The sequence below is a fragment of the Saccharomyces eubayanus genome, chromosome XIII (genome assembly GCF_001298625.1).
Source record: "Saccharomyces eubayanus strain FM1318 chromosome XIII, whole genome shotgun sequence".
Lineage (NCBI taxonomy): Eukaryota > Fungi > Ascomycota > Saccharomycetes > Saccharomycetales > Saccharomycetaceae > Saccharomyces > Saccharomyces eubayanus.
The window spans coordinates 841,261-864,022 of NC_030972.1; the positions used below are offsets into that span (position 1 = coordinate 841,261).

Sequence of the window (22,762 nt, forward strand, 5' to 3'; positions counted from 1 at the left end):
CGTTTCACTTATGTGTTGGTTCTGTGTACACCCAACAGTCTTTAAAAAATATAGTTTTTCATTTAATTTACTTGTGAGCCTTACGTCTTTTGGTCGTTGGAGTTTTTCCACTGGCACCAATAGTAATGTTAACTTTTGGAGGAACTGGGAAACCATACGACTTTGCTACTTTAGCCAAATCCAACTTATCGATTTGATAAACAGTTTTCAGAGAATGTGAAGCGTATGCTTGTAAATACGATCTATAACCATCTTTAGCTGTTTGATGTAGATAATAATTGGATTTAATTAATTTTTCTAATTGCGATTGAACGTTGGCAATTTTATTTGTGGGGAATTCGTACTCATTCAATGGGACCTTGGAAGCCTTTAGATATCTCAAGAACCCTAACTCATTAGGAGTCAAGAACATTAAAGATTTACCCTTACCCTTGGTGCCTCTTGCGGTTCTTCCTACTCTATGAATATAATCTCTTGGATCATCAGGAGGATCAAATTGGACGATCCAATCCACAGCAGGGATATCTAGACCTCTGGCTGCAACATCTGTACAGATTAAGATACCTCTTTCTGCATTACAGAATTCGAAGAATGTGTTTGTTCTCTTCTGTTGCTTTTGCTTACCATGTAGTTCAAGAACAGGCAAATCGATATAGTTTAATAATTCAGCGTAGTACTTCACAGAGTTACACGATGATAAGAAAACAATAATTTTCTTTTTTTGGTTTCGTTTCAAAAAGGAGAATAATAGCAAAAATCTATTGTCACTGTCACACACTACGTAGCCTTGTTCCAATCCATCTGCGGTGGAGTTGTCTGTTTCAGGAACAACGTTGATGAAAAGAGGGCCTGGTCTCAAGGAGATTCTAGCCAAATCCTCCACTTTGGTTGTTTGTGTGGCAGAGAATAGCATAGATTGTCTGTCTTCGTTTGGTAGGATCTTAATGATCTGTCTCATTTCATCTTCGAACCCGATTTCTAGGATTCTGTCAGCTTCATCGATAATCAAAGCTTTCAAATTCTTAAACACGAAACCCTTTGTATTTTGTAAATGATCCAACAGTCTGCCAGGTGTAGCAATCAACATGTTAACACCCTTCATCAATTTTTCGGCTTCCTGTCTTCTATTAGCACCACCGATGACAATACCGAACGTTTGAGAATGGAACTCCATCAACTCTCTTGCCACACCGAAAATTTGCAAAGCCAACTCTCTTGTAGGGGTAATGACAATAATACCGGTACCGTTTCTTGGTTTGAACTTCAAAGAATGTAATAGTTCAATGGCGGGGATAAGAAAGGCCAGTGTCTTACCGGAACCTGTCTTAGCAGCCCCAAGAACATCTCTACCAGCCAAAAGAGGTGGGATGGTTCTGGATTGAACAGAGGTCATAGTGGTGAACCCCATTTTTTCAATGGCTTTCAAAGTTGGCTCGGATAGATTCAGTTCTGCGAAAGTTTCCACATAAGTTGTCTGGTCTGCTTCACTTGTGGCTTCATTTTTCTTTATGCTTTCAATCTCATCTACTACAGGTTCTTCTGGAGATTCGGAATCTCTAGAACGCTTCTTGGAAGGGGTAACCATACTTCTCCTATTGATCTCGCTCGTTCTTTTGTTTGCTCACTATTGCACTATCTAGGAAATGTATACTAAAGAGTTGTATATACACTATAACATCTCATCTCATCGCAAAAGCCCAATAGTGAAAAAAAAAAAAAAAAAGAAAAGCGAAAAGAAAAATTTTCAGTGCGGGTACCGCAAAAGTCATTGGGCCGGGTAAGCCTTAAATTACCACTCACATGCCTCATAATACATAATAAGAAAACCACTTCTTGAAATGCTGACATGACCTTTGTCAAAAATAGGAGCAAAGATACGTCATTGCAGCGAAGAACCGTACTTAACGGCTAGATGCAATATCTTACTAGTCATGCGGAATACCGAGTTGTCAAAGACCCCGCGTCAGCTAACATCCTTGCATGCCTCAAACGTAAACCATCGTCTTGCCGAAGCACGCCGTTGATGCTTTTGACTACATCCACATAAGTTCATCTCTTTTAGCCGCCGACGTGGCCCTCGCCTTCGCCGTTACAGGCGCTTTATTACCCCCCCCACCCCACGCTATGGCTCAAATTCCGATTTATTTGGTTTTTCCATTTTGGCGCCCCGGAAAAACCTCCACGTGTCAGGTTGTTCCGCGGGTTTCACAGGTGGGGTGGCACGAGGACCCCTGAAACGAATATTATCACGAAAAGAGAGAAAATTTTTGGCTATTTTCGCTCTCTGACAATAGGGTGTAGAATTCCAGAACAGAAAAAGGAAAAGAGAGCGGGGTATATCACGTAGTGAGGATATGAAAATACATCGAAGGGGTATGGCTTTCCCCGGTTCGTTGCTTCTTCCTCTTTAGTTTGACATTCCATTTAGTTATTTACATATTTATTCATTTTTCATTTATTTACTTCTTACAATTTCCCATCCATTTCTTTCTCTTGAAGCAGTTGTCATTTTTTTCATTGCATAAATTGTAGTAAGCATTCTAATAGCTGCAAAACAAACAAAAGAACTCAAGATATGACTACCAGCGCTTCTGCCTCCCAGTTACAAAAGCGTCTGCCAGAAGAAAAACCTTGGCCCCAACTAAGCGGCTGCAACGAAGATGCTCAAGCCTTCAAATGCAAATACGTCACCAACCATAACTCCTTGGGTGATGGGAATTTCAGTGTCGTCAAGGAGTGTATGAACGTTCAAACAAAGGATTTGTATGCGATGAAACTGATTAAGAAGCAAACCGTTAGAAACAAAATCCAGCTTATCCAAAGGGAATTTGACCTGTTAAGGTCGATAAGCGAAAAAATCAGAGATATGGAGAAGAAAAACGAGCACTCCCTGGACATTTTTGAAGGACACCACCATATATTACAGCTTTTCGACTACTTTGAAACAGCGGATAACATCGTACTGATTACCCAGCTGTGTCAGAAGGGCGACCTGTATGAAAAAATTGTCGAAAACCAAGCTCTAGACCTCCAGACTCAGGTCACGTCATACTGTGCCTGTATAGTAAGCATTTTGGAGTTTTTGCATTCGCAAGGTATTGTTCACAGAGACTTGAAAGCGGAAAATGTTTTATTTAGATTAAGAGTAAACGAAAACGAAAAAAACCTGCAGGGTGAACATCATGGGGACTTTAAGTACGATCTTTTGGCCCATGACCTGGTCCTTGCCGATTTCGGTCTTGCTGCTGAATACAACACCACAAAGGTCAACTCGCTGAAGGAGTTTGTCGGTACAATCTCGTACATTGCTCCGGAGATCGTTAAATGCAAAGGTGTCGGTGATATGTCTACTGACCAAGTGGGTGAACTAGAGAAATATGGCTGTCCCGTTGACATATGGGCCCTCGGTGTCTTGACATACTTCATGGCTTTCGGCTACACTCCCTTCGACTGCACTACAGATGATGAGACATTGGAATGTATTTCCAAATGCGATTATTACGTCGACGAGCAAACAATGCACGACCCCAAATATGAACAGTTTTGGAACTTCGTTCAATGTTGTTTCACCGTCGATCCCGCCGTTAGGCGCTCCGCCACAAACTTAAAACACCATCCTTTCATCAAGGATTATTTTGCTACTTCAAACTCTTTACACAAGAAGGATACCACGAATTTCGTATTCAACCCGACGATAAGAAGAGTATCTTCTACGGCGTCCATGCACACTTTAAGATCGCCATCGAAATCGAGAAAAACCACCACACTGGCTTATTTAAACATGGACGGCGGGTCCTCAGAAACTTCCACTGCTTTTAACAGCAAGATGGACTTGCCTGACCTTTACGTTGATAGAACCATCAATTCCCGTGAACGATCACTAAACAGAATTAGAGACACTTTGAAGAAGACATTATCCATGACTTCTTTGAAGCCCGCTGCGACCCATGAATTTCTCCACGCTAACAAGAGTGGCACTTCATCCTCATCAAAGTCTGGGCTCGTGAAAAAGAATTCTACGTTTGTTCTGGACCCTAAGCCACCAAAAAATAGCTTGATGAACGGCTGTTTTAGTACCACACCGGAATCCCGTTCAAACTTCAATACCCCCAAAAGCTTATCTAGACAAGGCTCATCAACCAGTGTGAAGAAGTTTGTTAATGAAATGGATCTGCTTTTGACCCCACGTACCGCTTCGATGAGCAGCCACGATACCACAGCTATAAACGATAATGATTTTATAAACGATAAGAATTCTTCAAGAAAACACGCAGCCTCATTCCAGGTGAATGTTGATGACTCTGACGGTGATGAAACTATGTTAATATAGTACCGAAAGCAACTTGCTTTTTATTTTTTTTTTTTACTTGAGATGACATTCTTCATGAAAATCGGGATTAATTATTCTTTTTTAAAAAGAATGAAATAAATGTAATATATAAACAATTATGGGAAAATACGAAACACACTAAAAGAAAGGTTAGATACTATTTTTTAAATACACGCATTTTATTTTTGACATGTATCATTTGTTTATTATTATTATTTTTCGCGCCACGTATTACCCGTCGCGTTGTTTTTTCGGGCATTTGAAAAATATTCAATTTTAGACAATTAAGATGAGTTGAAACGTAAGCCTTGCCTTCCTTGTATGATTGATTTACAGCTCAACCCTAGCATCATCCAGTCTATCCATCATCGTGCGAAATGTGGCTGACAGAGGCTCAGAGTATGTTTTTTAATGTTCCGGATGCACACTGCTTTTCCTAATCAACCTGGCTCCTTTATCACTAACTATTCATTTTTTATAGAATTCGGCGTGGCCTTCACTTTCGGTGGTTTTCTTTTCTTTTTGTTTGGCGTATTTACTTTATTTGATCGTGCTTTATTAGCTTTGGGTAATATTTTGTTCTTAATTGGGGTATTTTTAATTATTGGTTCACAAAAGACATACATATTCTTTACAAGACCGAATAAAAGACGTGGCTCGCTCTTCTTCCTAGTCGGGGCCTTTATGATTTTGATAAAATGGACATTTTTGGGCTTTATAATCGAATCACTGGGTATTGTGAATCTTTTTGGTGATTTCTTCGGGGTTATCGTACAATTTTTAAGGTCGATGCCGATCATTGGTCCATTTCTTTCTCACCCTGCTGTTTCTCCAATAGTAGATAGATTAGCAGGTGTGAGAGTTCTGCCAGTGTAACGCACTTATTTATGTATGCGTATCAGATAAAAAATTTCGAACTTTCTATAGGTATAAAAAAAAAACTAATGTTATTTACATGATTATCGCTTTCCCCACAAACCTATGATATTGATTCGACAAAATCCAACACTGTGGAATCATCACCATATTGGCCCACTATTTGTACGCCTATTGGTGTTTTCTCTTTCAAAGGCATTGATAAAGTCGGTAGTCCAGCTAATGACATGGGGACTGTAAAGACATCGTTGATGTAAGAGTTGGCCGGAGATTTACTTTCCTCTTCTTGAAATTTCTTTATGGTCTCAGGAAGCTTAGATGACGTTGGTACTAATAGTATATCCAAGCCTTCCGGATTCCCCTTAGAATCAGTCAAAACATTCGGGAATTTGAAGATCCTGTCAAACTCGTCAATCAAATTTACCCTTAGTTTTTCAGCTTTGATAAAATTATTTTTGAATGCATCCGAACAAAGATTATAATTACCTAAGATAATCCTATTTTTCACTTCTCTTCCAAATTTGAACCTGGTGGGAGCAAATAAAACGCCGTCTTTTATATCAAGTTTGGAATCCCTGTACCCGTATCTGATACCATCATACCTCGACAAGTTTGAAGCTGCTTCTGCTGGGGATAATGTATAGTAAATTGGTAAACTATTCTTTACTGACGGAATGGATACAGGGTATATTTCGTGACCTAAATTCACTAACTTTTCCAAAAAAGAGGGATATAATTGGTGAAATTCATTGGGCAAACTTTCATGGTTAAATTCCTTCACAATACCAATTTTTAAAGATTTTTTAGCTTTCATATTTTTTTCTATCAGACCACGCAATTCATCATTTAATGAAGTAGGGTCTTTAGCATCATATTTATCAAGTACCTGAAATACTTTCCGTAATACATCTATCTTTTTAGTCAAAATCCCTACTGTATCTAAAGACTGAGCATATGCTATTACGCCAAACCTGGACAAACGTCCGTAGGATGGTTTAAAGCCCAAAATGGACCCATAGCACGCAGGCAACCTAACAGAACCACCGGTATCTGTGCCCAGGGCAAAGTCCACTAGATCACAAACAACACTCGCAGCAGCCCCAGAGGAGGAACCGCCCATGATCATTCTTTGTTCGTGAGGATATAAAGGATTGATTACGGCCCCCCTTATTGAATGTATTCCTCCAGATCCCATTCCAAATTCATCTAAGTTGGTCTTACCTAAAATATGTACTCCAGCTTGCTTTAACAATTTTACTACGGTTGCATCATACGGTGATTTGAAATTCTCAAGCATATGAGAGGCACAGGTAGTTGGGAGGTCTTTAGTGACTATGTTGTCTTTAATACTGGCAACATAATTCGTTAATGGTTTGTTTGTTTGTTCCTTGTTTGCCGTTGTATTGATGCTTGTAAATATATTATATTTTGATTGTAAATCGGATAGTCTTTGAAGTGGTTGTTTTAAAGAACGCTTCAAAGGCATCGTTGCATAATTGGGTGTGGTTGTTTTATCGGATTCTCTGCCTCAAATAAGATTCGATAGGTTTATTATATATACACTTTTTTCCAGCCAATACGCTGTGAAAAACATGGAAACGATGAGGCTGTAACTGGTTTAGGGAAAGCAGACAACGGCAACCCATTTATGAACGTGATAGATTTAAGTGACCCAGCTATTAGTGTAGATTACGACAGTTTGATTGGCATTGACGATGAAGAATCTCAAGAAGTTTTTGAAAATGAAGTGAAGGAAGACGCACAACAAGAACAACAAGAAGGCACGGTCCTAACAAATGATAAGATCATTGTTGAGCCCAAACGTGACATTGAGAGCTTGAGAAAAGTTATCAGAGAGCAATTACTGTTCGATGTGCTCAGGAATAGGCAATCGGATCATAATGATGAAAGAAAAGTTATCAGCAATAAAGATGCTGAGAGTCGACAAGGAAAACTAGATAGAATAAGGAAAGAATTGAAGGAGCTGGAAACGGAAGATCCATCTCTTGAAAGGCGAAACGAAATTAGAGAGTTATGCAAATTGCAATCAAAGTTAGCGATACAGTCATCAAGCAGGTTTGCCAATTTGGAGAAAGAGCTCATCGGGGACAGTGAAAGTCAACCTATCACGATGCTACCCGATATATCACTTGATATGACCAGTATCAAAAGATTGCAAAAGCTAGACCAGAGAATATCCGGGATGGAACGTTATGTTGGTGTTCCAGGAATTCTAGAAGGTCAAGAAGATGGAAAATCAGTGTATAATAGAGTGAATGAACTCTACAGAACCATACAGCTTCTACAAGATGATGACAAGGAAGGAGAAAAGCTACGAAAGTTCCAGGATAGACTGATGGAACTAAATGAACAGTTTGAAAACTCGCTGTTGGGTAAAAAAATGCAGCGAGACCAGAAATTAGGTGATGAAACTGTGAACAAAATTATTACGCCTGAAAGCAAAATAAAAGAAATAAACGACATGTATGCTATGTTTAAACAGTATCGAGATTCGCTGCCGCAATTGACTGAGAGAATGAAGGCTCTAAACAAAATGAACAATAAAGTGGTGGATGTGTACGAAACGACAAGAAGGTTGGACTCGCAAATAACAAGTGTCCGGGAACAAGAACAAGTATGGTTAAAGACTTTAGAGCAACTGGACGTTAAATTCAATGAGCAAGAGACAAAAATTCGGCAAAACATGGACCAAATCACGCGGAAAATCGATTCTCTTGAAGACAGAGTCTCACACAGTAAAACGGAACATAAGATAGACGAGTGATTTTATACAACCTTAATTTTTTTATTGTTTGATTTTTTGTATCCATGTAAAAACGAGAAATATATATATATAATAATATGAAGTATCCAAAAAATTCGAAAGAGAAAAGAAAATCATCGAAAACAAAAGTGTCTGTGGGGTATCAACAGCTTATTTCTTCTTCATTCTACCGAATAAACCTCTCTTCTTCTTCTTTTCTTTCTCCCCAGTTTCAACGTGCTGTTGTGGTTGATAAACTGCTTGTTCACCGTACATTTGGTTGGAAGAAGCACCCATTTGTTGAGGCATACCGTTCGCGTCATAGGCCACAGCAGAACCGAACATGGGAAAGTCAGGTCTTACACGGAACCCATAGGTGGGAGTCTCCAACTGTTGGGCCCAGATTGGGTCTCCAGAGACAGCATACTCGAAACTTCTTATAGTGTCCAGAGGTCTCTCGTCTCTTGCTCTAGTTGGGTTCGATATATCAGCCTGTGTGATTGTTTGACCGAAGACGTCGCACAGAACGTGACCTTCTTCGTTGGAGAAGTAAGATTGTCTGTTCATGTTATCGTGGAAGGTATCAGCGGCTTGTTCAAAAGGCTGAGCTTCCTGCACAGCATCCAAGATAGGATCAGCAACGGAAGCGGTACGCATCTTTAATCTTGCCTTGTCGTCATCAGAGATTTTGGCCTCCGTGGGATGGTTCCCTCCTTCGTGGTCACTCGTGTTACTGACACTTGATTTTTTCCTGAAGTGCATCATATTGCCTTGGAGTACTTTTTGTTTGTGTTTGGTGCTTTGTTAGCTCTGTTAGCTTTATTAACTTTGCTTGGCGAAACTGAGCAGTCTTGGAGAAATGCGAATCACTACATCCTCCTTTCTTTTCTATAAATAAACAAACAAATGCATAATGTAAGTTGCTGTGCCTCGAAAGAACGAAGAAAAAAGAAAGTTTCAAGAATCAAAAAAATTTTAGCGCATTATGGCGCCGTGCACCACACCGATTCGGCACAGAGATCGCATGGCGACCATTGGTATTAGTGTATAAATATATATATATATATATATTAATATATATATAAGTGCGTATACATGTATTTATACATATATATATACGTTTTTCTCTTCTTGTTTATTAGTTTATTGGCAACAAGCAAGGATGGATTGCTTAACACTTTCGCAGGCGTGTTGGAGTTCCTCTCGGGACATGGCGGCGTTACAGCAGATCTTCAAGCTTGGAACCACTGGGAGTGTTTCATGCTTCAGCACGATGGTGTTCCTTGTGATAAGCACCTTGTGGTTAGCAAGAGCGTGGTCGACTATGGCTTGCAGTAATTTCTCTTCTTCCTCGTAAGGTTCGATGTACTTGTTTGTGTGGGACTTCTTCTGTAGATCCGATATGGTTTCGAACAGCTGTTCACGGGTGTAGCCAAACTTGCGGGATCTGAATTCCGGTGTCAGTTGCAAGTGGAGTACAGCGGACACGGGGGAAGACGTCACGATGAAGTATGGGCGCAGAGTGTTGTCTGATGCAAAGCTTTCGTGCAAATGTGCGGACAATCTTTGCAGTGTCTGCACAGCGTCATTGTTCGAGTCCATCAAGTCTAGTACTTTGGAGACGGACGTTGCGTTGTAGGCAGGCAAGCAGGCGGAGAAACAGTAGGCGTTGGAACCAATACGTTGGTGGTGGCACATGGGGGTGTCACCAAGCACAAACCCACCGGAGGAGCCTAATGCGGTGGCCATGGACCCGACAGTGATGTCGATGGACGTGGCGCGGTCCATGTCGAAGTGTTCGGACAACCCACGACCCGTGGCACCAAGCACACCGATGGAGAACGTCTCGTCGACAAACAACCTGAACTTGTACTTGTTTTTCAACTTGGTCAACTCCGGTAGTGGAGCCAGATCACCGGAGTTATGGAAGATACCTTCAGTGACGATGAATTTTCTTGGGATGGCGGGCAGCTTTTCGAGTTTTTCCTGTTCGGTCAACTCGTTCAACAGAGATTCCAACGAGTTCATGTCGTTGTGGCTGAAGTAGTAGACCGTGGACCTGCTTAGTTGCAGGGCGTTCTGCACCGATAGAGAAACCTCGTCATCGGCAACGATCACGTCACCACGCTTGGTGAAGGCAGGGATCACAGATGGGGCGACACAGAAGTCTTGGCCGTACAGCACGGCACCTTCGGTGCCGAAGAACTGGGCCAAATCGTACTCCAACCTGTAATGGACGTCCTGGTTACCGTAAAACCCAGCGGGCCCACAGGCACCCACCCCATAGTTCTTGATGGTGGTCTTGACCACGTCCGTGACGGGCTGCGTAACGGACAACTGCAGGAAGTTGTTCGAGGCCAGGTTGAAAACGTTGGTGTACGTCTCCTTAAGATCGTTCCTCGTGATCGTTACGTGGTTCTGGATTGGCATGTCCATGGTGACAGGGATCGCGGCAACTCTCCACAATTGCTCATCGATGGCGATGGGGGTGGCCAGTGGCTCGGGCTCCCAGTCCTCGATCAAGGCATCGACTTCCTGGGGCGACAGGTTGGGCTTCTGCGCCTGCAGACTCTTCTTTTGTTGCGGCTTCGACAGATAGTAGATGATCCCATACAGGATCAGCCCGATCTCGACGGTGGTCCGGTACGGATCGTCGTGGTGCGACTTCTTGATGTACGAGACGACGAACTGGCCCCCAGGAATCTGCACCATCAACAGGTTGAAGTAGTACCAGAGGTAAGACGACGTAGTGACGACAAATGCAGGGATGGGTATGGACTTGGGCAGAACTTCGGGAATATGTGTCATTGCGTGTTAGAAAAGAGACAAAAACTGTACAACTCTACACGAGCAAAATGGGGTGTTGAGGAGAGACAAGCGGAAGGATAGAGCGCTGTTGTACTATGCTACTCGATGTCTTTTGAAAAAAATTCTTTCTTCTCCTTTTCCTTTTCCTTTTCTTTTTCTTCTGTTCTATACCTCTCGTACTCTTATTTTCCTTACTGGTTTCAGTAGCATGCTTTATGCCCCTATAAAAAAAGAAGAACGAGTGAAAAATTTGATACCAAAGGCAAAAAAAAAAACAAAAGAAAATTTTGGCGCCTCAAAAAGAAGAACGTGACCTAGGGTTTCGTATATCATGATGTATGGTTCAGGGTTTAGATGGCTATTTTTAGTTTTAGCCCTTTTTCGTTGATAGCGATAACATTAGGGTTTACACGCCCCTTTTTTCGTGATAAGGTATATGCCGTCGTACGGTAGGGGTGGCGGTTATATTTTCGATGGCTTTACTATTTCCCTTGTAGCATTCGTTCATTCATTACATTTCTAGAGTGCTTTATATCACGGAAACCAACGCTCCACAAAGTAGATTACAACTGCCATCGCAACTGCAAACGGATAGAGGTGCGGCGGGTCAACCTGAGCGTCGCTAGCGGGTGCTCGCCGTGTTCCGCCTCTTCTCTTCCTTGTGTAGAAGCGCACGTTTGAGCGCTGCATGGTGCTTCTGTCGTCTTCTGTCTTGCCCAGCGATGACAACGTCTTGTACTCTTGGCCAGCATTCTTGCTGGCTTCTTAGTTCTTGCTGCTTGTACGATAGCTTTATCGTTGGGGCAGGGGCCACCCGCGGGGCCCTAAAGAAGGGGCCAGTATTAAAAGCTACAGATAAGAGCTGCAACAAAAAGCTCCGAACGTACCCTTTTCTTCTTCTCTTCCCTTCCGAGTACAACAAAGTAAGAGAGAAGAAACAGTCAAGAGAGACCGTTTTTTGCACTCAACCCAAACGTACTCCCGCTATGAAACCATTTACTAGCTTATTATGTGGACTGGGCCTGTCTACCACACTCGCCACGGCCATCTCGCTGCAAAGACCGCTGGGTCTGGATAAGGACATCTTGCGCCAGACCGCAGAGAAGTTCGGATTGGACTTGGACCTGGACCATCTTTTGAAGGAGTTGGACTCCAACGTGCTGGACGCATGGACAGAGATGAACGACCTGTTCCCCAACCAGGTCATGAGCCTGCAGACATCGACCAAGCCTAAGTTCCCCGAGGCCATTAAGACCAAGACGGACTGGGACTTCGTGGTCAAGAACGATGCTATCGAGAACTACCAGCTGCGTGTCAACAAGATCAAAGACCCCAAAATCCTGGGCATCGACCCGGACGTGACGCAGTACACAGGTTACCTGGACGTTGAGGACGAAGACAAGCACTTTTTCTTCTGGTTTTTTGAAAGCAGAAACGACCCTGCCAATGACCCGGTCATCCTTTGGTTGAACGGTGGGCCTGGCTGCTCCTCGTTGACCGGGCTGTTCTTTGAACTGGGGCCTTCATCCATCGGGCCCGACTTGAAGCCCATCGAAAACCCTTACTCTTGGAACAGCAACGCATCTGTGATCTTCCTTGACCAACCGGTCAACGTCGGTTTCTCCTACTCTGGGTCCGAAGGTGTTTCCAACACTGTCGCTGCAGGTAAGGACGTCTACAACTTCTTGGAGCTGTTTTTTGACCAGTTCCCCGAATACGTCAACAAGGGTCAAGACTTCCACATCGCTGGGGAGTCCTACGCTGGCCATTACATCCCTGTGTTTGCCTCTGAGATTCTGTCCCACAAGGACAGAAACTTCAACTTGACCTCGGTCCTGATTGGTAACGGTCTCACCGACCCATTGACCCAGTACAACTACTACGAGCCAATGGCTTGTGGTGAAGGTGGCGAACCTTCCGTTCTGCCCTCCGAAGAGTGTTCCGCCATGGAGGACTCTTTGGAACGTTGTCTAGGTTTGATCGAGTCGTGCTACAACTCCCAGTCCGTCTGGTCCTGTGTTCCAGCCACTATCTACTGTAACAACGCCCAACTGGCTCCTTACCAACGTACCGGTAAAAACGTTTACGACATCAGAAAGGAATGTGAAGGCGGCAATTTGTGCTACCCAGCATTGCAAGACATCGACGACTACTTGAACCAAGACTATGTTAAGGAAGCTGTCGGCGCAGAAGTCGACCGTTATGAATCCTGTAATTTCGACATCAACAGAAACTTCCTGTTTGCAGGAGACTGGATGAAGCCCTACCACACAGCCGTCACGGACCTTTTGAATCAAGATTTGCCCATCCTGGTCTACGCTGGTGACAAGGACTTCATCTGCAACTGGTTGGGTAACAAGGCATGGACCGACGTCTTACCTTGGAAGTACGACGAAGAATTCGCTGACCAAAAAATACGTAACTGGACCGCTTCTATCACCGACGAGGTCGCTGGTGAAGTCAAGTCTTACAAGCATTTCACCTACTTAAGAGTCTTCAACGGTGGTCACATGGTTCCATTTGACGTCCCTGAAAACGCACTAAGTATGGTTAACGAATGGATTCATGGCGACCTATCCTTATAAAGCGTGTGTTTGTATTCATGAGTTTTGTTGTATTACTCATGCCTCAAACATATATACATATACATACGAATCTTTATTATAGCTTTTATCCATGACGTATATCGTAAGCTTTGTTTCTCTTTTATCTCTTTTTCTTATGTAGGGTTTCATTTCTGTTTTAGTATTATCGTCCTACCTTCCTTACCTTTCCGCTGAAAGGGAGAATAACTAATTTCCAGAAAAAATAAACCACCAAAAAAAGAACTGTGTGTTAAACAATAGATATATATACAGCGTTGTTTTATTTCATTTTAACACTAACGAATCCCTCCAATATTAGTCTTAAAGCAAAATGTCTGAAACTGCTCCCATTATAACCAAACTAATTCCCAAGCCAAAGCCAAAAGTTTTAAATTTGTTTCGTGTTTGTTTTATTTCATTGCTCTTAATCGCTGCTGTGGAATACTTCAAATACGGTACAAGAATCAATTATGAATGGTTCCACTGTACTCCAATCAAGGAACCTCAATCTGGCTCCGTGATCAAACTTTGGGCTCGTGGTGGGCCAAGCTGTGACAAAAGAGGTGAATATAAAACCATCGTAAAGAGAATCACAAGAGATTACGAACCCAACGATGAACATCTATCCTTCTGTATCATCGAAAACGGCAACGTCCCTTCTGTTCACTACCCAATCCATGAAGATAAAGGTGAACCTGGCTACGTAGCTTATGTTGGCTACGATACGGACTCTGAATTAGTTCAAACACTGTGTGCTGATTCCACCATTTATCATATGTAAGTTCTTTCTTCAACATAGATATACATAGAAAAAGGCAATCCTGGTATAGATAGTTATAAATGCGTGTGCAGATCTATAATTATATATATATATGACAAAGATAAAATTATCGGTATGATGAAAGAAGCGCTACATCCTTACTCTCTACACTTTTGAACTCTCCCTATGCTTTGCAAACATCTTGCCTAGCTCTTCTTGAATGTCGACCTGGAAAGAAGATAACGGATGAAGCTTATCAAGATCATAGCATGGTTTCCCGTTATCCCTTATTACATCTATCGCAGGAACGAAGTCCGTATACTTGTCCAAGAACTGATCATCTCCCAACTCACTAGGCTCAAATCTTTCATCTATTGTTTTTATTAACCCTATGGAATCACAACCTTTCGGTATTACAATTCTGCTACGCTTGACCATTTCGATATATCTTTTGATATCCCTGCCTTCAATGATGCGTTTCAAGATTTCCTGATATCTGAGCTTTTGCGTCTCTTCTTCTTCATCTTCACTACTATCTTCATCTACGTAGATCAATGAGCTTTCATTGAAATGACAAAAGGATCTTAGTGTTTGCAGAATAAAGTCTATATGGGCTGATTGCCATGCGGTAGTGTTTCTCTGTAAATTGAATATTTCACTACTGTTTAAGCACCATAGGGAAATGTTATTATTGTCATTCAACTGTTTGATCTTGTTGAACGTACCGAATAGCTCATTTAACCACAGCTTCTGATCGTTTAACGACCAATCTAGCAATATGAGCCAGTGAACCTTCGAGGTCGGTTCTTGAAGAAAAGGTTTTAGTAGATCTAATGTATCGGCACTATTTTTAATTAGCGTGTATACATCTACAGTATAGCACTGATCTGAATCACTAGTCCATCCTATTGTAGCATAATTAATTAGACTAGTATCTAGCGCTGGACTTGTTCCTTCTGGAAAACAGATGGTTGTAAATTGTTGTAATGTTTTCCTCGATGGAGAGTATATGATCACTGTAGTTTCAAAGGTTTCTTTAGCGTTTGCTACGGGTTCATTTTGAGCTAATAGTTTATCCCATGCATTGCTCATCATTCATTTGAATATAATATATATATATATATATAATATACGTTTACTGCCTTCGAGTTTTAGAAGTGTGTCAATGCTATTTTTTGTTTACCCTTTTGCTTTTTTAAAAAATGTATGATTTAGGTGTGAATACAGAGAAACTATGTAAAAGGGCGCGTTTTAAAGAATAATTTACATTACACACCCAACTAAAAATATTCCTGAATAGTCTATCAATAATCCGCACAGTTATATAATCCGATGTCAACTTCAGCTTTCATATCTGAAGAGTTGTTTGCGATCGATTCACGTTTTTCTTCCAGTTCTTGTATATAACCGTCTTCAACACCTGTAACGTAACTTCCGGTAAAAACACCATCTTCAAACTTCGATATTTCACTGGTTTTACAACAATCGATCAAATCTTCCAATGATTGATAGATAACTTTGTCACAACCAATCACTTCCGCTACTTCATCGTTGGTTCTGTTATAGGCAATCAAGTTCTTGGTATCTGTCAAATCGATACCGTAAATATGATTATAACGAATAGCTGGCGCAGCTGATGCAAAGAAGACCTTTGCTGCACCAGATTCCTTAGCCATACTAACAATTTCCCTGGAAGTAGTACCTCTAACGATGGAATCATCTACTATCAGAACGTTCTTACCCTTGAATTCAGATTCCATAGGGTTGAGCTTCCTCCTTACTGAGGAAACTCTTTCCCTTTGGTTAGGCATGATAAATGTTCTGCCAACATATCTATTCTTAACGAAGCCTTCTCTGTACGGTTTCCCTAATACATTAGCACATTCCAATGCACACGTTCTTGCAGTATCTGGAACAGGAATAACAACATCAATGTCTTCAGACTTCAAATGCTTCAAAATATTTTCGGCTAACTTGGAACCCATGGCCAATCTTGTGTGATAAACTGATATACCGTCCAAGACACTATCTGGTCTGGCAAAATAAACATATTCGAACAAATCTGGTCTATAAGAGTTTATTGGGACGACTTGTTTGAACTCAGGTTCACCTTTACTACAGTTTTTGGGGATAATGACTGCTTCACCAGGCTTCAAATCACGGTATTTAGTGAAGTTGTGGGCCTTGAAAACGACACTTTCCGAAGCCAGCATGTAATCCTTGGTCCCGTCTGAGTTCTCTCTTTCACCAAACAACAACGGCCTGATACCGTTTGGATCTCTAAACCCAAATAATGCAAAACCAGCTAGTAAACCGACACAAGCATAACCACCACGACACAGACGATAAACACCCTCTAAAGCATGAAAGACATCTTCGTTGTTGACTCTGTACTTGTTATGCTTCTCTAACTCAGCAGCAAAAATATTCAATAATAATTCGGAATCACTGTCAGTGTTGATGTGTCTGTGAACATCCTCATCCATGTATCTCTTTAATGAGGCGGTGTTCACTAGATTACCGTTATGTGCCATGTTGATACCATAAGGACTATTAACGTAGAATGGTTGTGCTTCTGAGTTGGCGGAGGAACCAGCTGTAGGATACCTCAAGTGGGCAATACCCATGGAACCGGCAAGACCAGATACACGCTGTTGAGTGAAAACGTCACGAGCCATACCGTTACCTTTACATTGGTAGATTCTACCACCAGAACCACAGGTGGCTATACCGGCTGCATCTTGACCACGATGTTGTAAAAATATGCATCCATCACACAACTCTGGAGCTACTGGAGTAGACTGGTTTGCTAACACGATACCTAAAATACCACACATTCTTTCTGTTCTGCTATTTGCTGCGCTTCTTACTTTTCTTGACTTTCTATAACGAAAGACCTGCTTTTAAAATGAAGTTTAGACAACTGTTACTCAAGAGTGAACTGAACGGTAGTTTCTGGAAGTTTTTCTAGAACTGAAAAAAAAGAAAGAAAGAGCCTTGATTAGATAAAAATATCAGAAAAGCTACAAACCTATTAGTGGAACCCGCAAGAAGCAAACTTTAAATACACCTCGACCTCTAGCGTTTGCCACATGGTCAGTCATCCGGATTAATGTTGTAAGATTTATTATTACTTTTGATGATCTTTCTAACTCTGTTTTGCTATTCGCCGCCCAGGAAGAGTCAACGAATCCGTTAGGCATCGAAATATCGCGGAGATTAATGTCGATTTTTCTTTTCTTTTTCAAAAATTTTCACAAGAAGCGTATATAAGTATACTTAATTATGACTTGTGAGAGATTTATAGTGCTTGATCGTCTTTTAGCTCATTTTCCAAATGGTGCAGATCCTCCTGAATGGTCCACAACTCCCGGTACAGCGAACCGGGTGTAGCCAATAGTTCAAGATGCTTACCTTCTTCTCTTACCTTCCCGTTGTCAAAGACTATGATCTTGTCGGCATCTGCAATAGTTCTCAGTCTATGTGCAATGTACACGCTTGTTCTCGAGCCAGAGGGAAAGTTGCTTCTAATAGTCCGTAAAAGGGCTTGTTCTGTGTGTGTGTCTAAAGCACTTGTGGCCTCATCGAAAAACATGATCCTTGCATTCTTTAGTAGAACTCTTGCAATTGCCAACCTTTGCTTTTCACCACCACTAATCATCAATCCTCTTTCTCCGACAATGGTATCAAAGCCTTGAGGTAGTTTCTTGATCAGTGGTGCTAATTGAGCCTTTTCTACAACTGTATTCACTTCATCGTCTGTCGCGTCAATGCGACCAAATTTCACATTTTCCCAAATGGTGTCGTTAAAAAGTGGTGTATCTTGTGGTACTACGCCAATCACTTTCCTTAACGCATCAATATCGTATTCTTTGATATCACGCCCATTTATGAGGATCCTACCGCTTTCAGGATCATAGAATCTAAATACTAGCTTTAGAATGGTGGATTTACCACTACCTGAAGATCCAACTATTGCAGTTTTCGAGCCTGCTGGGATAGTGAAGCTAGCATTCTTTAAAATTTTCCTGTCAGGATGGTACCCAAATGTAACGTTCTGGAAAGTAATGTCATAGGGGACGTGTTCTGGTAGCATTAATGGCCGTTCTGCATTCTTGATTTTGATTTCATTCTTCCTTAATTTGAATAATGCCTCCATATCGATCAGAGATTGCTTGAGTTCTCTGTAAACACTACCCAAGAAATTCAATGGCACCGAGAGTTGGAAAACCAATTGATTGATCAGGACCAAGTCACCTACTGTTAAGTCTCCGCCAATCACACCGGTACAACCCATGTACATCATTGCCGTTAACGCAGAGGTGAAAATCAAGTTTTGGCCAGAGTTCAGAAATGCTAAAGATTGAGATACTTTAATTTGAGAGTCCCTGTAGTTTATTAATGAGCCGTTGTATTTATCTGCAAGGTATTTCTCATTATTAAAATATTTTACTGCTTCAAAGTTTATCAAAGAATCTAATGCCACACTAGCAGCTTTATTGTCCGCCCTGTTGGCATCTCTCCTGAAATTGGTCCTCCAAGCTGTTGTTTTTATGGTGAACATGGAATATAGTAGCATTGTGCTAAACGTGATAGCTGCAAATGACGCACCAAATTGGTATGTCAAAATCCCGCAAACGACGGATATTTCAAAACTTATTGGGATAATGTGAAATACCATCGCGGTTAAGACATAAGAAATACCCTTCGTACCTCTATCCATAGCCCTCGTTAAACCACCCGTTTGCCTACTTAAGTGCCAGCCCAAATCCAATTTCATGAGATGCCGGAAGGTTTGTAACGATACAGTTCTGATGGCATTTTGTGCCACCCTGGCAAACACAGCATTCCTTAATTCACCAAATAAAACGGACCCAAACCTTGCAGTACCATAACAAAGAATGGTCAGTCCAATGGCTGCTGGAAGGGCAATAGTGGGGTCATCCCACGTTATATTCATTGAATCAATAGTTTGCTTGAAAAAAAAGGGTACTTGAACATTTAAGATCTTCGCTGATATCAATAGTCCAAGTGCAATTAACACTCTTATTCTCACTTTATTATTGCCTTGAGGCCAAATATAACGAAACAGGTCTTTCAAGATTTTCAATTCTGACATTGTTGGTGCCTTGCTTACCTTCTCCGCTTGAGTTTTAGGTTTTGAGACAGGCGAAGTAGGTTCAATCAATTTCTTGTGAACAGGATCCTTTCGAGCGTCATTCCATAAGTTGGAGCCAACTGAACTGAACAATAGAGGCCGCTGAGTTGATAACTTATATACCGATATTATGATCGGCGAGCGGTTCCGTATCAGACTAGATCTAGATCTAAGACTTGACCTTAATATTCGTCCAACTACTGGGGACCTTGGAAAAAGCAGCATGCCTGGAATATGGGTAGGATTTACTAGAGGCAGCTCACCGAAAATTGTTCTGTTGCGATTGTTCGCTAACTTCTGATACTTACTGTTTAGATTACTTGTTTATATTATTAGTACCCGAAAGTCATCGGCAGGGCCTCGCGTGCTTTCCAGTGAAATTTCACGTGACGATACAATTAAGGGCACAGAGTTAAAAATATGACTTTAATACACAGCTTTTTAGCAAAAATCAAAAGGCCCTTCTTTCAAAATATGCTAGGGCAGGCAAATGTGAAGTTCACGACCAATAATACCAAGCTTCGTTGGAGAATTTACATTGCATATTGTCCGTAACCACTGTTTTTAGTCAGGTCAATTTCTTACCGCGCCGATTGGCCAATAAGGGCTATCAATGTAGTAATGTATAATAAAGTCTTACACTTTAAAAAATGTGGGATCTGTTTTATCGTTTAGGATCTTTTTGGAACATAAAAAGAGTTCAGAATTTTGATTGTATTGGATTTCTTATATCTATCGCTCCAAAAAGAAAATCTGGCAACTTAATATCAAAATTAATTTTCATAGTTTTTAAAAGAATATAAATGGATATAGCAATATGTATTATACATATATGTACAGAAAATTAAAATTAAGCCTTTTTCTACTTAGATAACTTTTTTATTTCTTCTTCGCACTTATTAATGACAGCGTTACTGGCGTTTATCTTTCCAGATAAATAGTCCAGTCTACTTTTGAACAGTTTCTGGTCAGGAACTTTTCCTAAGGGCTTTAACTCTTCTTCCCACTTCTTGATCCTGCCGGTTTCAAAACCTACAACCTTTAATAAGTAACGAGTTTTCAACACCTTTGAAAGTTCAGCATCGTTAATCAAATATGTGAATGCTGCTCTGTATAGTGGTTTGGCAGGCCTAATCTCCTGTAAAACACCCCTATCCCTGGACACAGTGATTAACCCATTGTTTTCCAGTTCCATGATCCCTGTCTCTGGAGCCGCCTTGAATAATGGCATGTTAACAACTTCGTGGAATGGAAGCACTGGATGGGAACTCAATAATTCGATCAGTTCCCAAGCTTGGGCACTCTTTGTACCATCAATTTTGTCACTCAAAAACATTTGAGTTATCTGTTCAGAAGCCTGTTCAATCATCTTGTCTAGCGCTTCGGTAGGCTCTTCTCCTGATTTGACTCTTCTTACAAATGCTTGCAAATCTAACATTCTACCGCCCAATGGTTCTAAGGAAGCGTCAATATCTTGCAGTTCCTTTTCGTTTAAAATAACCTCAGCTTTCTTCTTATCTGAATTCAAGTCATCACTAGCCTCAGAATCATCGTTTTCATTCTTTTTCTTTTCCTCTTCAACTTCATTTGCGTCTTCTCCCTTGACCTTCCTGTTGAAATACAAGTATTCTTCCAATTGAGACAACACATAGTTTCTCGAATTTTCCTTTGACGCATCTGATAAAATCAAATTCTTGAACACTTGGTTGGGCAGTGACTCACTTAATCTTTGGTTGGATGCGACAGTTTCTGTCAAGAAAATCACATGTGCAATGTTCATTTGAACTAGCATAGCTGCCCAATCAGATAATTCTTTGTACACAAATCCATTGATTTCAGATTTACCCTCAAATCTATCTATAACGATAACAGGCTTAGCTTCTGGATGTTGTTGCAAATAATCTTCTTCTTTGATATTAACTGCTCCGTCACTGGTGGAAATGAAGGCTTTGTAATTCTTAAGGGCAATGCGTCTAATCGACATCAATGAAGTGGTCAACATATTTCTAAATTGAGATTCTTTTGTCTCGGATAACCCTGTTTTCTGCCCTGTTAACCCCTGGACAGTCAAATCGAGAACACCAGTGATGGAGTCGATCCATGGGAAAATTGGGAAATAACCCAATTGACTAGCGGCATTTTTCAAAAACTTGGGATCTGTTCTTGATTTAATCAATTTATCACAGTCGAGATATAAAACGTTTGCTCTGTTCTGCAAAGTGTGTTGCATGACTAAATCATGTTTTCCTGAACCTCTGGGCCCCCTAATGACCACAAAAGTGTTATTGTTTTCTTCAAGCCACATTTTCAAGTCATTGACCTTTTCTATTCTTTCTCCCCACAAATGCTTTCTTTGATGGTTGTCATCAGTACTACCCCAGTAGTATTTGATAGAGGTCATGGTAGAAGAGGTCAATGTTTTCAACTGTTTCCAAAACCTATTGTCCCATGAAAAAGAGTATTTGTGACTTATCTTCTGTTCGATAGAAAATTCTCTTATAGGATCGAACACCAAAACAGCAAAAATCGAGAGTAGGGCAAACATCACAGGAATAGCAATCCTGGTATGGTTTGTGAAAAAATTGCTGACTATGTGACCTCTTATGATGTTTTCGTATTGTATGTGCAAGACAGTATTATGAATCTCGATACCGGAGACACAATTTTTGGCAGAAATGGCACCACGGTATGAGCGGTATCTGATTTTTGCCTCATTGTTGGTGGCACTAGTTGGTGGAAAAATATCAACGATTGTCCCATACCTTCTAAATAAAGAGTAAATTTCCTCTTCTGTTAGTGCGGGTCCTTGAAACTTTATTACTATGGTGGTACTTGGCAATCTTCTCAAATCTTCGATCCAAGGTGAACCCTTTACGGGGAAAGCAGATGCTCGTGTGAAATACGCAAGCAAGTTTTTGGAAGATTCTCTAGCTGTATTCTGTTGAATCAAGGAATTCACTTGAGCCTTTGTGTATTTTGGTGGAACGACAAATGTAGCAAATACACCTCCATCTCTTTTCACCGGAATGGTAGACTTTAACTCCAGCCCATGGATAGGGTTACTCGGTGGACTAGCCAAGTTTTTGATTGTCTCTCTCACTGCTTCCCGAGACTGATTTCTCAGAAGCAGATTGTACCATAGCGTTGGATTCCAAACGGAGGTCGCCCTAGCGTAAACGTTATCGAAATACATCAACGTTTCTTCGTCCGACTTGTAAATGACACCGGTATCGGTGGCGGTGTTCGATTCACCCGCCTGCTGGTCCTTCTGTTGAATTTCACTGGACACATGCCTTACTGCGGGTTGAGCGTTTATTAAGTTCATCAGCCTATACTTGCCCTTGAGAATACCTATTCCTCTAGCCAGGCATGGTACAGGCATCCTGGCCATATTTAGCGACGCCATTCGTGCTAACAGCATGGCTTACTTCTGTGAATATGATTGTTTGTGGTCTGGCTTTGCCTCCTGTCAATGGAGAAT

The 22,762-nt window shown here is 41.2% G+C and overlaps 13 protein-coding genes across 13 annotated transcripts; 5 read left to right on the top strand and 8 right to left on the bottom strand.

Annotated features, from left to right (window-relative positions):
* Nucleotides 1-67: 67 nt before the first annotated feature.
* On the bottom strand, nt 68-1,585 carry HAS1 (ATP-dependent RNA helicase HAS1; the record flags this gene model as incomplete). Its single annotated transcript, XM_018367403.1, has 1 exon — nt 68-1,585. The coding sequence occupies one exon, from the start codon at nt 1,583-1,585 to the stop codon at nt 68-70; it is 1,518 nt and encodes a 505-aa protein (XP_018220337.1).
* Nucleotides 1,586-2,575: 990 nt separating this feature from the next.
* Nucleotides 2,576-4,330, top strand: TDA1 (protein kinase TDA1; the record flags this gene model as incomplete). The annotated part of the gene is made up of 1 exon (XM_018367404.1): nt 2,576-4,330. The coding sequence occupies one exon, from the start codon at nt 2,576-2,578 to the stop codon at nt 4,328-4,330; it is 1,755 nt and encodes a 584-aa protein (XP_018220338.1).
* A 377-nt stretch (nt 4,331-4,707) lies between these two features.
* Nucleotides 4,708-5,206, top strand: GOT1 (Got1p; the record flags this gene model as incomplete). Its single annotated transcript, XM_018367405.1, has 2 exons — nt 4,708-4,729; nt 4,893-5,206. The coding sequence occupies 2 exons, from the start codon at nt 4,708-4,710 to the stop codon at nt 5,204-5,206; spliced, it is 336 nt and encodes a 111-aa protein (XP_018220339.1).
* Nucleotides 5,207-5,309: 103 nt separating this feature from the next.
* HER2 (glutamyl-tRNA(Gln) amidotransferase subunit HER2) lies at nt 5,310-6,692 on the bottom strand (the record flags this gene model as incomplete). The annotated part of the gene is made up of 1 exon (XM_018367406.1): nt 5,310-6,692. The coding sequence occupies one exon, from the start codon at nt 6,690-6,692 to the stop codon at nt 5,310-5,312; it is 1,383 nt and encodes a 460-aa protein (XP_018220340.1).
* Nucleotides 6,693-6,854: 162 nt separating this feature from the next.
* On the top strand, nt 6,855-7,991 carry JNM1 (Jnm1p; the record flags this gene model as incomplete). The annotated part of the gene is made up of 1 exon (XM_018367407.1): nt 6,855-7,991. One exon carries the CDS (start codon nt 6,855-6,857, stop codon nt 7,989-7,991), a length of 1,137 nt encoding a protein of 378 aa, XP_018220341.1.
* A 150-nt stretch (nt 7,992-8,141) lies between these two features.
* GSR1 (Gsr1p) lies at nt 8,142-8,735 on the bottom strand (the record flags this gene model as incomplete). Its single annotated transcript, XM_018367408.1, has 1 exon — nt 8,142-8,735. The coding sequence occupies one exon, from the start codon at nt 8,733-8,735 to the stop codon at nt 8,142-8,144; it is 594 nt and encodes a 197-aa protein (XP_018220342.1).
* Nucleotides 8,736-9,113: 378 nt separating this feature from the next.
* On the bottom strand, nt 9,114-10,778 carry LCB1 (serine C-palmitoyltransferase LCB1; the record flags this gene model as incomplete). Its single annotated transcript, XM_018367409.1, has 1 exon — nt 9,114-10,778. The coding sequence occupies one exon, from the start codon at nt 10,776-10,778 to the stop codon at nt 9,114-9,116; it is 1,665 nt and encodes a 554-aa protein (XP_018220343.1).
* Nucleotides 10,779-11,500: 722 nt separating this feature from the next.
* PRC1 (carboxypeptidase C PRC1) lies at nt 11,501-13,363 on the top strand (the record flags this gene model as incomplete). The annotated part of the gene is made up of 1 exon (XM_018367410.1): nt 11,501-13,363. One exon carries the CDS (start codon nt 11,501-11,503, stop codon nt 13,361-13,363), a length of 1,863 nt encoding a protein of 620 aa, XP_018220344.1.
* Nucleotides 13,364-13,694: 331 nt separating this feature from the next.
* Nucleotides 13,695-14,144, top strand: LIP1 (sphingosine N-acyltransferase subunit LIP1; the record flags this gene model as incomplete). Its single annotated transcript, XM_018367411.1, has 1 exon — nt 13,695-14,144. The coding sequence occupies one exon, from the start codon at nt 13,695-13,697 to the stop codon at nt 14,142-14,144; it is 450 nt and encodes a 149-aa protein (XP_018220345.1).
* A 144-nt stretch (nt 14,145-14,288) lies between these two features.
* Nucleotides 14,289-15,218, bottom strand: DYN3 (dynein light intermediate chain; the record flags this gene model as incomplete). The annotated part of the gene is made up of 1 exon (XM_018367412.1): nt 14,289-15,218. The coding sequence occupies one exon, from the start codon at nt 15,216-15,218 to the stop codon at nt 14,289-14,291; it is 930 nt and encodes a 309-aa protein (XP_018220346.1).
* A 209-nt stretch (nt 15,219-15,427) lies between these two features.
* Nucleotides 15,428-16,960, bottom strand: ADE4 (amidophosphoribosyltransferase; the record flags this gene model as incomplete). The annotated part of the gene is made up of 1 exon (XM_018367413.1): nt 15,428-16,960. The coding sequence occupies one exon, from the start codon at nt 16,958-16,960 to the stop codon at nt 15,428-15,430; it is 1,533 nt and encodes a 510-aa protein (XP_018220347.1).
* A 464-nt stretch (nt 16,961-17,424) lies between these two features.
* On the bottom strand, nt 17,425-19,506 carry ATM1 (ATP-binding cassette Fe/S cluster precursor transporter ATM1; the record flags this gene model as incomplete). The annotated part of the gene is made up of 1 exon (XM_018367414.1): nt 17,425-19,506. The coding sequence occupies one exon, from the start codon at nt 19,504-19,506 to the stop codon at nt 17,425-17,427; it is 2,082 nt and encodes a 693-aa protein (XP_018220348.1).
* Nucleotides 19,507-20,143: 637 nt separating this feature from the next.
* YME2 (Yme2p) lies at nt 20,144-22,702 on the bottom strand (the record flags this gene model as incomplete). The annotated part of the gene is made up of 1 exon (XM_018367415.1): nt 20,144-22,702. One exon carries the CDS (start codon nt 22,700-22,702, stop codon nt 20,144-20,146), a length of 2,559 nt encoding a protein of 852 aa, XP_018220349.1.
* Between the last annotated feature and the right edge of the window lie 60 nt (nt 22,703-22,762).